The 11,736-nt window shown below is 36.6% G+C and overlaps 1 protein-coding gene across 1 annotated transcript in view; it reads left to right on the top strand.

Moving 5' to 3' along the window:
* The first annotated feature begins 1,794 nt into the window (after positions 1 to 1,794).
* Trappc3l (trafficking protein particle complex subunit 3L) overlaps positions 1,795 to 11,736 on the top strand; it is a 45,433-nt gene continuing 35,491 nt past the window's right edge. Inside the window, exons 1-3 of the mRNA XM_069986949.1 lie at positions 1,795 to 1,836; positions 4,813 to 4,910; positions 7,135 to 7,234. Coding sequence (XP_069843050.1) covers positions 1,795 to 1,836; positions 4,813 to 4,910; positions 7,135 to 7,234 — 240 coding nt within the window. The remainder of the gene's footprint in view (positions 1,837 to 4,812; positions 4,911 to 7,134; positions 7,235 to 11,736) is intronic.

Raw genomic sequence — 11,736 nt, 5'->3', positions numbered from 1 at the left:
GTGGGGTCTGAACTCTGGGCCTGGGCACTGTCTTTCAGCTCTTCAGCTCAAGGCTGGTGCTCTACCACTTGAGCCACATCGCCACTTCTGCCTTTTTCTGCTTAAGTGATGCTGAGGAATCGAACCCAGGGCCTCATGCATACAATGGAAGCACTCTACCATGGAGCCACCTTCCCAGCCCCTGCCAACTGCATTTTAGTAGGCTTTGTGAGTCTGCTTCTAAAACATTTTGTTCTACCACATTTAAAGTAGGATTTTAAAATTGGAATCAGCAAACTTAGCTCAAATATCTCTTTGTTGCCTAGATATTCTTGAACAAGCATCTTAGTCTTTCTACTTTCATATTCATATCCTCTGAGATGTCTGTTATTACAGTACTATTTACTTCTCAGACAATTCTTGACTTAAGATGAGAAGAAAACGTATGAAAGCCAAATTGTCAACTATAAAGGTTATATAAGTATAAGTTTTTATTAATCTGCCATTGAAAAGTCTCATTTTCCTGAGAGCATGGCACCAATGGACCATGGCACTGATAGGAATACCTTCAATTTTGTAGAATTTTATTCCAGGTATTCACTTATAAGAATAACCTGTAGCAATTAGTTTTTATGCAGTGCATTACAATGTGTTTTATAGAACATATCATCTCTTTGATAGTCACAATTATTCTGTGAGGTGGGTATTACTACTGCCATTTTCCAGATGCAGAAACTGAGCCACAGAGCAATAAAGAGGCTTACCTAAGGCCACACCACCAGTAATGAGAAGAAGTACAGCTTAACCTGAGCTTTCTAATTCCTCCCAAGCTCTTTCAACTATGTCACATTCTTCTTCAAAATAATCACTCATCTGTCACTTTACAGGAAAAAGGTTTCAGAGCAAGTAAGACAATTGTCTCAAGCTGCCAAAAGTAGGAACTTACTTTCCTAAACTGAGTTTAATGCTTCTATTTCTGAAATGGCTTTGATCCTGCAGTTGTCAAGATGAGATTTCTTGTTTAAACTTTAAATATCCATATTTCTGCATAAATAAACAGAACCTTCAATAGCTCAGGAACTATCAAAGGAAAGCTAAGGGCTTATATTTCTCTGCCAGAATCATTATACATTATTAAACTATAGAGCACCCATACAGAGCAACAGTTCTGTAAAAGCAACAATTCACCCATTTATCACTCCTTAAAATGACTGATTGCTATTTATGAAGAAGAAGAAAATAACAGATACATTTGAGTATTGTAATCTCACAGATGAAGGTCTGCGTGCTGAGGTCAATGTGATATCCATTTACATTGTTGACCAGGTTTGAACCCAGGATTTACTACCCCCAGATTGCTGATCCTGTCTCTCTTATTCGTACAACAATCGATACAAGACTGAATAATGCTAACATTGAGATCTATCTTGGATTGTGAGGGTTTCTGTTTGTGATTTTAGAACAATGCATTGGCATGAGAACAAAACACCACTCTTGAATTCCCTGGGGCTAAAGAATTTTTAGTGTTTCTCCTCTGACTTCACACTATCAGCTTTCATGGGTCTGGATTCCATCTCATCCCCACAAGTGGAGCAGTTATTCCATCAGTGCAGGTTGCGTTAGGGACCAGACAGTCCCTTGTCCATGATGTTCGGTCTCCTTTTCCACAGAGAGCAGAAGCTGTAGAGTGAGAAAGTCGCACTCGTGTCTCAAAGCCAGGAGGAACTGGCAAAAGCAAAGGAAAAGGACAAAGGGACGGAAGCACTTGTGAGACAGAAGAAAAGAGACTGAAGACCACACCCTTCACCGAGTGCCATGTCTCGTCGCACACCCAGAAGACCAGAATACCGTAAAATTGTAAGGTCTTTTACAAAGAAGTTTTTTTTTCTACTTTGTAGGAAATGTTTTGAGTGATTTGTTTTTTCCCAATGTGTTTTGGAAGGTGATGCTACAAGTAGAATGTTTCAATGGGGCAAAGAGGAGGTTTTGGTGGGGATTACCAATGGCACCTCTGGGGATAGGCACAATTACCTCTCACAACTGTAACAGAATAATCAATTCTTGGGAAAGATTTCAAGGCCTACTTTTCTGAGTAATTACATACATAAAGGTGTCATTTTTCCTTTTGTCTCCCACAGAAAATATGAAAACATGAGGCAATCCTTCACCTTCCATGTGCATGGAGTAGGAAATGAAATGTACAGAAAAAACTATGTGACAAATTAAATAGGAATAAGATTGTCAACGTTATCTAAAGATTGTGACGACAATATATTTTCTAGTCTTCTTTGTGTTCATAGCGTCTGTGCTATTATCTTTCCTAAATATTCCAAATTAAGAGTTATTTTAAAATTTTAACTTTTCCACAGATTCAGTTTATTTTAACCTCTTATTATCATTTTAACCATTTAGATGTTGCATATGTAAATCATGCTTCATTTTAAAGCCTTATTAATTATTTCAGGAGGCTGATGGGCATTTGGTATAATTAAGTAATTTCAGCCTTGGGTAGTTCAGACTTGGTAATTAGTTGGCCCACTCTGGTTGGAAACACCTACAGACACTTCTTCTCTCTAGCATTCTGGAACCGTGATTGTTTTCTAAGGGGCTCTCAAATGCTAAACCATAGAGCATATAGTTCATACTGTAGCTAAATGACTTAATTATGCATTTAACAAAATCATTTTATCCTGATACATCCAAAATCTCTGCAAATAGTAGTACTTTTTTCATATCTGAAAGTGATGGCTTTTTATTGTTTTGAAAATCTAAGAGATAATTTCAAGTTTATATTTCTTGGAATTTGAGACCCAAATGGATATGTAGTTTGAGGTACAACCTGTGGTTGTGAGGCTGAATGGAGAAAATGGACTTTTATGGATAAAAAACTTGAATGTTTAAAAATACAGTAGTATATTGGGAGACAGAGATAGAGAAGAGGGTAAGAGATAGAAATAAAGGGGGAATGAGAAGAGAGAGAGACTATTTGTGTGGCCTAAATTACAAATGGGCACAATGATGAAGCTATGTTGTGTAAATAGAAAACCATTTTTCTCATTTCCTTTTATGAAACTTGCATCACTACTGTTAACAAATTTTTCTCTCCTTCTGTCTGTCTCTGTCTCTCTCTCTTTCAGCTTGGCTTTTTTTTTTTATGCTGTAGTGTTGATACATAGCAGCACTATATTTTCTGCAGTGGCTCCTTTACATTAGATAGGTATCTATTTGTAATGTATTTTCTTGCGATAATAGGATTAAGTTCTCAGAAAGTTTAAGAACAGAAAAAAATTGAATACTGATGACCCTTAAAATTGTTTAATGATATGCTGTTCATATGACTTATGTCCTTTATTTCTCACTAAAAGCATTATCATACTCATTTTTCTATGCCTTAATTACATATATTACCTATCAATAGATAATATGAATGAATATATAAGTATTAATAAGCATCTATGAAATTTTGGTTTATATTTCTCCTTATGTGCCAAGTAATATTTATATTCTGTTTCCTTAGAGTTATATAGTGATAATAAATACTTTATCTTACTGTAAAAGAATATTTGTCATCATATAAATCCATGCCAAGAAAGAGGACACTGGTAGCATTGGATCAACTTCAGAAATATTTGCATCAAAATAGTGTAACACATTATAGAAACCACTTTGTTAATCAAGAAATTGATCAGAGTTAAAAAAAAAAACATTCCCATGCTTTAAAAATCCACACATTATGAGACCCTCTTCCCTTATTAATGAAATAGTCCAAGATACCTGGTCTTAGAGACAGGGAGGGAAGCCTTTTGCAATCTGAAATCCACATATGACCTTGGGTGGAAGTGCAGGAGCATGTGAGAAATAAGGCTATTTCCGGGAAGGAGACCTGCCTCAGTCTCCGGCTCACTTTTTCCTCCAGGCAGAATAGTGCCTTCACATACTTAGTGAGAAGTGCTGTGTCAGAGTAGAGGCCTGGAGCCTTGACTGGAAATTCTGGCTCTGGCCATGCATTGCTGGTTATTTTGGGCAATTTCCTCCATCCTTGTGAAACCTCATTCTCTCTTCTGTTGAGTGACAGAACTGGAAAAATTTAAGAGAAAAAGATTTTTAGGCAGGGTCTTGCTATATATCCCAGGTTAGCCTTGAACTCATGACTGTCCTGCCTTACCTTCACAAGTGTTGGCACTACACCTAGTCCCGTCCTTTTCTTATGTACTATTCAGTAGCAGAACCAAAAGACAGAGATTTTTTCCAAAATAGATCGATCTTTATTTTCTGTTTCCTACATGTTCAAACTGTCTCTGCCAAATGAGAACTAAATTAACCTCAGTTTTGGTTTTGACTTGAAGTTCACCTAAAAATAAAACATATTTTAGAGATCCTCTTTTTTTCTTTAAATAAGAAGAAAAAAAATCCATGAACTTGCTCCTGAATTTGGAATTATCCTAAGAGACTCTTGGGCAGATGTGAAACTCATTGGGGATTATGCAGACTCATGGAAAGTCCAGCTCCATTATCCCTTCCAGATGAAAACAGAGTAGAAACCAAAGGCCATTCCAGAGCAACTGGAAATAGTCTTCAAAATTAGTAATTAAAAAAATTCTTCCATGAAAATAAATGATAAATTATATAATTTAAGTGAACGCATAGAAAGGTTACCTCATATCTAGAAAATAGCTCTTTACTCAGCCTCAGCAACAAAGCCAAATTTAAGTACGGTCTCAAAGGTGACATTTGTTGAAATAATAGGAAGGTAGAAAAATGGAAAAATAAACAGATGCTTGCATAAAAACCCATCTACCTACCACCAAAACCCATCTTTTCTTTCCCCACCAGAACAAAGACCTCTTTGTCCTCACCTACGGAGCTCTGGTGGCCCAGTTGTGTAAAGACTATGAAAAGGATGAGGATGTAAACGCATACTTAGATAAGATGTGAGTAAAAGGCTCTCACCTTTGTGGAATATTCATTGTTTCTTAGTAATATATACTTTTTTTTCTGCCTCTAACAGCTTGCTCTATGGTTATAATGAACCACATCTGGAAGATGAATTTAATTTCTTCTCCTGACACTTGGGCTGATATTATAAAATCATAAGTATTTCCTCAGGCATCTCAACTGTGAAATGCCTTTGCTTTGAGTTAGAAATCATTTCCTTTTTGGCCTCTTATACTCAGAAGATGTGGCAAAACTGAATTCTTCTTTTAGTGATATGCTGGAACCTCAAATTTCATTCTTTTCTTCAGTTTTTCCCCCTTAATATAACATTACAATATAAAAATTCACCTTCATCACAATAGAAAACCTAGCAAGTATGTGCGAACGCTAACGGGAATTGTCCAAGAACAAAACCAAACCATGAAGAATTATAGGTTGGAGATTTTTCTTTTTTTATTGCTTGGATGTTTTTACCATTACTGTAATTGACTTGGAAACACATTAAATAGAAAACCTTATTTTTTAAAAAAATGAAGCACATTCCTGTATTAATGAAGATTGCTTTGTGCCCAAATTTAACCTTCTAAATATTTAACCTTCCTCCAAATAATTATATAATCATCATCTTAATGCCAAATAATAAAATCTGTCAACATTTTTAACTCTCAATTAAGGACTATGAAAAAATTGCAACAGAGAAATATCTGGAAAATATGTTAGAGATGTCTTTGGCTGGTAAAAGAGGAAATTAAGCCTAGCATTTTAGACTTTAAAAAAAGATTTCATTGCGTTTTCCCTTAGAACACAGAAAAAGGTTACATTAAGAGGAAAAACCTGAAAGGTTTTTTGTCTTTAACTTTTTTTCTTTCCTTTTTATGTACTATTCTCTTTATTCATTTTGGAAAATTCCTTTTGAGTTTTGGTACATATGCTTATTTTCTTTTCTAATTTTAATGTCTGCATGTCTTCTAGATTAGACAGGTGCATTCCTGTAAAAGCCAACTACCACCCACCTAAGACTTGCCTCACTCACTTCTTCAGACGAATCTGGTACAGCTGCTAAAGCTGTTCTACGCTTTGGTCACACTTTAACATCTTCAGAAGTGACTTTGGTTTATTTGATTTCTATTAAATTTGCCTTGTTTGATGAAAGAGCTGTAGAAAATGAACAAGAACATTTACTTGACTAAAAATATATTTGGCTAGTTGAATGCAGATGTTAATAAATACAAATAAGGTATTAGTTACAAATAAACTGATTAATAGCTTCCAACAATGTGGAATAAATATTTATATTCATTAATATCTTTCGACAATGCTTTTTTGTTCACTCAAAATTTCATCATAAATACTGTTTTTGTTTTGGTGCTCTAGTAAATGGAATTGACTTATAATTGCATGTCATATTGTTTATTGCTACTGTGAATACAATAGATTTTTGCATATTGACATTATATCCTACAGCCTTGTTGAACTGTTTTACTGGTTCTAATCATATAGTATATAGATACATTTTCTCTATACAAGATCGTGTCATTTACAAATGATATAATTTTTTATCCTATCTAATAAATAAATAATATTTGAAAGACAGCAGGGAGGCTTGGTGTTAAGAAAAAATTTCCCATTTGACTTTCTTAAATAGATTTTGAAAGCATCTTACATTTTTGATTTGGCATATTAGTAACTGCTTTGTAGAAACCTTTGACTACAACAAGAAATACACAATGCTGCCCTGTGTATAATGCCCTGACTTCCATCACTCTTCTCACTGGCAAGATATACACAATGCTGCCCTGTGTATAATTTCCTGACTTCCATCGCTCTTCTCACTGGCTGAATCTATGGTTATCTATCATGATGATTAGAAAACATGGAAATGGCCATGCGTGATGGTTCAAAATTATAATCCCAGCACCCTGGAGGATGAATTCAAAGGATTATGAGTTCAAGGACCAGCTGGGCTACATGGTAATTTCAAAGCCAATCTGGGATACATTAAAATACCCTGGTTCAAAAATCAAAACAAAGGGAGGAAGGAAGGAAGGAAGGAAGGAAAGAAAGGAGGGAGCAAGCGAGGGAAGGAAGGAAATGATAAAATTGACTGGGTGTGTTGCTTTCTGTGGACTATGGGACACTATGAAGCCCATTGCCAAAGGCCAGTTGACTTGTCAACATTTGGTTTTTGCGGACCACGTTATTTTTTCCCATCATCTACAGGGGTTATGGCATTGGGACACGGCTGGTGGAAGACTTTTTGGCTCGTTCCTGTGTGAGAAGATGCCATAGTTACTCAGAAATTGCCGACATAATTGCTCAGGTAAATGCATTTCTTTTTCTCACTGTAAATTTTTATTGGTTGCTTCTGATGTTGGGGTTCAGATCTGAAGCCTCATGCATGTGTTGTAAATGCTCTGCTGCTGAGCTACATCCCTAACTCTGTCAAAGAAGCTTTGATTATTTCTGAGTTTGGTGGTTTTCTGTTCTAGTTGGACAAGTTCCATGTATATACATTTCTAGGTGCTGATAGAAGGGATTCTGATTAAGAAGCATTTTATTTCCCCACAGAGAAAAAGCTATCATAAGCTGAAAGAAAAATGCTTCCAGGCACTTATGCATCTATAGATTTTTCTCAACTGCACTGTGTGTGTGTGTGTGTGTGTGTGTGTGTGTGTGAAAGTGAGACAAATATCTTGTGAAGGCAAATGGTAGGAGAATAAAATAGATAATCTTAAAGCCCCAATTATACTCCAGTTTTCTTACGTAGCCTTTGCCAGCAAGTAAAGAAGATAGTCTTTGGCAATGTTATAGACTATTGTTATAATTCTACCCAGAGCAATGCTTTTTTAAGAGAAAAATCAAGTTTCCCATAGATGCATGTGCTGTAAGAACAAACACCGCCCTGATGTATGGAAGACAAGTTGGAATTGTCTGAGACTAGCTCCATTTTCTTATAAATAAAATTGTGAAGTTCATCTTTAGCCGGTATTCCTTGGATCTCCAGGCCTATGGTTATTAACTAAGCAATGCTACTTTGTGGGAGACTCAGAAAGCACCATACATAGGAAATATTTAGGGGGTCCTGGTATACTGCCCCAACATTCATACAGCTTACCTAGTAAGTCAGTCTCATTCTTATTTCCTCTTCTAATCCTTGATATTGTTAGACATAACCGAACTTGACTCTTCGCATGAGTGTCTGCAACACTACCATAGGTGCTCTGTGATTCTTCATGCAGTCTTTTCCTTTTCATCTTTTATGCTTAGTAGCGCTCTGAAATAGGCAGACTAGAAGTTTATTATCTCTATTCTCCAAATATGAAGCTATATAGCAGAATGAATATGAGGAAATTAAAAATAGTATATTTGAAAAATTATGCATTAAAAATGCAATCCACTTACTGAAATGGTTACTTTAATTATTTCCTGGTTAGTAAGACATAGACTGAAATTGGAATCATGCAACCTTAACACAGTGAGTTTATCATTTAAGCAGGTTTTTTTTTTAAAGTCACTTTCCATTTCTATTGGTGGAATATAAACTAGATCCTGAAGAAAAGGATTAAAAGACAAAATAACTTTTCTCTAAACAAAGTCTATAAGAATACTAGTCATTTTAGTAGAAAGTAAATAGAGTAAAAATATAAATGTAGATGATTGTGTTTAATGTGTTTCTAGTTGGTAGCCCTCTCAGGCCTGTTGGTTAGTAAGTCTCATTCTTTCAGTCATGATAATAGTTGGATAATTACTTTCTTGACCTCTGCTCAAATCTATTGTATTGTCTTCATATGAATATATAATATTAACCATAAAATATGTCTAAGAAGAGCCAAGCCTGCAGATTCTTATGGCAGAATATTGGCTGATAATTTGAGAAAATAATTATACAATGTGAAAGATGAAACTTGTCTCATACATTTAAGGTTGCTTCTTCAGCTTTGGTATTTGAAAAAGAAAATAATTCCAAGGGCAAATTAGAGTCTATTCTAGCAATATGTTAGCAGAATCAGTGAGTTTTCATTTCTTCCTCTGGATATGTTTATACATATATGATATTTTTCCTTTAATAATATAGTCACTCATAGCTTTTTGCTTTTTGTTTTTGGTTTGGGTTTGGTTTGGGTCTGTTGAGATAGAGTTGTAATATGTAGCCTAGGCTGGCTTTGAACTTGTGATTCTTCTGCTTTTGCCTCCCTAGTGTTGGAATTACAAGTTTGTTCCACTATGCTCAGCTTCATTTATGTTTAAACAGACATAATTAAAGACAGATTTTAAATTTCTCCTGAATAAAGAGCAATGGACAGTTGGATGTGGAGATATCAAAACCTCATTACTGGAAGTAGTGCTGTGGCTCAAGTGATAGAAAGTTAGTCTTGAGCTGAAGAGCTGAGGGACAGAGTCCAGGCCCAGAGTTCAAGCCCCACGACCGACAAAAAAAAGGTTAATATCCAGAGAATACAAAAAGTTAAAAAAATGAAACAGGAAAACCTCATTTCTGATTTTATTTATATTTATAATTGGTATAATATATAAATATAAAATATATTAATATAATTATAATATATAAAATCAGTATAATATACTATATATTATGTGTATTACTAGGTGTTATTCCCTCTTGCATCTGAAGAACAGAACTTACCTGGAATGTGCTCAAAACCATACATGCCCTTGGTCCAGAGAATATTGGCTGTTGGTCTGACTGAGCTCTAGTTAGAATAGTACTATCATGTGGATACTCTTCAGTTCTTTGCTGCTGTTATTCTTGATCATGTAAAAGTCCAAATACTGAAGAGCTTCTATGGACTTGAAAGGGATATTTCCACTTATTCATTTAAATCAGAGAAAGAAAGAAAAGCTTAGATTTCTCTGGTAAGATTAAAAACAAAATCAGTATAAGAAATAACTTTTAGTTAGGTGTGGTAGCTCACACTTGTAATTCCAGAAATTATGAGTCTAAGACAGAGATATTGTGAATCGAAGATCAGCCAGGGCTACACAATATCTCAGAAAATTGCCAAGAAAAAACTTATTATTATTATCCTCAAAACACCTGCTAACAAATATTCTGTAAAAGGTATTCCCCAGGGGCTGGGAAGGTGGCTCAGTGGTAGACTGCTTACCTTGCATGCATGAGGCCCTGGGTTTGATTCCTCAGCACTACGTAAACAGAAAAGGCCGGGGATGGCCCTGTGGCTCAAGTGGTAGAGTGCTAGCCTTGAGCTGAAGAGCTCAGGTACAGTGCCCAGGCCCAGAGAGTTCAGGCCCCATGACTGACAAAAAAAAGTTATTCCCCAAAGATAGGGGCTGGTGGCTCACACCTCTAAATCCTACCTACTCAAGAGGCTGAGATCTGAGGATCATTGTTCAAAGCCAGCCTAGGCAGGACAGTATATGAAACTCTTATCTCCAATTGAAAGTGGCGCTCAAAATGACAGAGTGTCTGCCTTGAGCAAAAGAGCTCAGGGACAGCACTCAGGCTTCAAGTTCAAGCCCCATCTCTCTCTCTCTCTCTCTCTCTCTCTCTCTCTCTCTCTCTCTCTCTGTCACTCTCTCTCTCTGTCACTCTCTCTCTCTGTCACTCTGTCTCTGTCTCTGTCTCTCTCTCTCTCTGTCACTCTCTCTCTGTCACTCTCTCTCTCTGTCACTCTCTCTGTCACTCTCTCTGTCACTCTCTCTGTCTCTGTCTCTCTCTGTCTCTCTCTGTCTCTCTCTCTCTCTCTCTCTCTCTCTCTCTCTCTCTCTCTCTCTCTCTCTCTCTCTCTCACACACACACACACACACAAAGGTATTCCCAGCAATAGATAAGATGAGTGGAGGTCTCACATGACATTTCCTTGTCCCGCTGCTCCTCTATGTCAATACCCTCCGTGTCCTGTCAGCCACATGAAGAACACAAAGTAGATGTAAAAGTGGACATAACAAGGCCAATATTAAATACAGTGAATCTTTCTTTGGGGTCTGACCCAAGTTTTGCTACTTGGTAATATTTAATAAAAACTAATTGAAAGAAAATAAGAGAGAAAGTTGAAAAGGAAGAGGGGAGGAAGGGGGAAGAACGAGAACTATCTGTTCAAATCCTTTGAGGAGAGAGATTTTTTGATCCCGTGGGTCCTGAAGATGCTCCCCACTGCCTAACACATTTAAGCGCCCCTTGAGTCCCTTTCATGAGGAACTCTGCAATCCATTTAACAATTTGGTCTTCAGTGGGCAGAAGTAGAAGAGAAGCCCTTTCTGTACACCCCATTAAAGAAGAAAAGGATTAAGAAGGACTAATGAGACATGTTGGATGGTGTGTACAGAGATAATAGGATTTCTATCTCAGCCAGAAAGAAAAGAAAAAAGAAAACCCTACAGAATGTTCCCCGTTGCAGAAAGCTATTTTGCTTTTAAAGGAAATAAAGCAGCTCCCAAAGATACCTTAATTTTGATCATTTTAGAAATGAGTCTGTTTGATATAAAACTGGGAAAAAAAAACCCATGCACATTATTTGCTTTGCAAATATCCATTGTGACGAAAGTCCATTGCTCTGCTGTCTTCAGTGAACCGGGAAAAGCTCCACTTCCACTTACGCAAGATCTTTCTTGACAATTAAGAGAACATTTCAGCACCTTTACCCCTGCTCTCCTGTGCAGAGCAATTGTCTCTGGTCTTTGCCCATTTTCTTTAAGCGCTTGATTTTTACTCCTTAATCATCTTCACTTCATAGGAAAAAGAAAAAAAGCTATGTTCTCTTCCATCAGGTCACCGATTTCAGAAGTCTTTTGACCCGGATGAGGGGGTCAGATTTTCGTTATGAACCTGCCCACTGATGCATGGCT

Source organism: Dipodomys merriami, unplaced genomic scaffold (genome assembly GCF_024711535.1).
Source record: "Dipodomys merriami isolate MVZ:Mamm:240054 unplaced genomic scaffold, mDipMer1.0.p SCAF_335, whole genome shotgun sequence".
NCBI classification, from domain to species: Eukaryota; Metazoa; Chordata; class Mammalia; order Rodentia; family Heteromyidae; genus Dipodomys; species Dipodomys merriami.
This window is presented reverse-complemented; position numbering and strand designations above follow the sequence as displayed.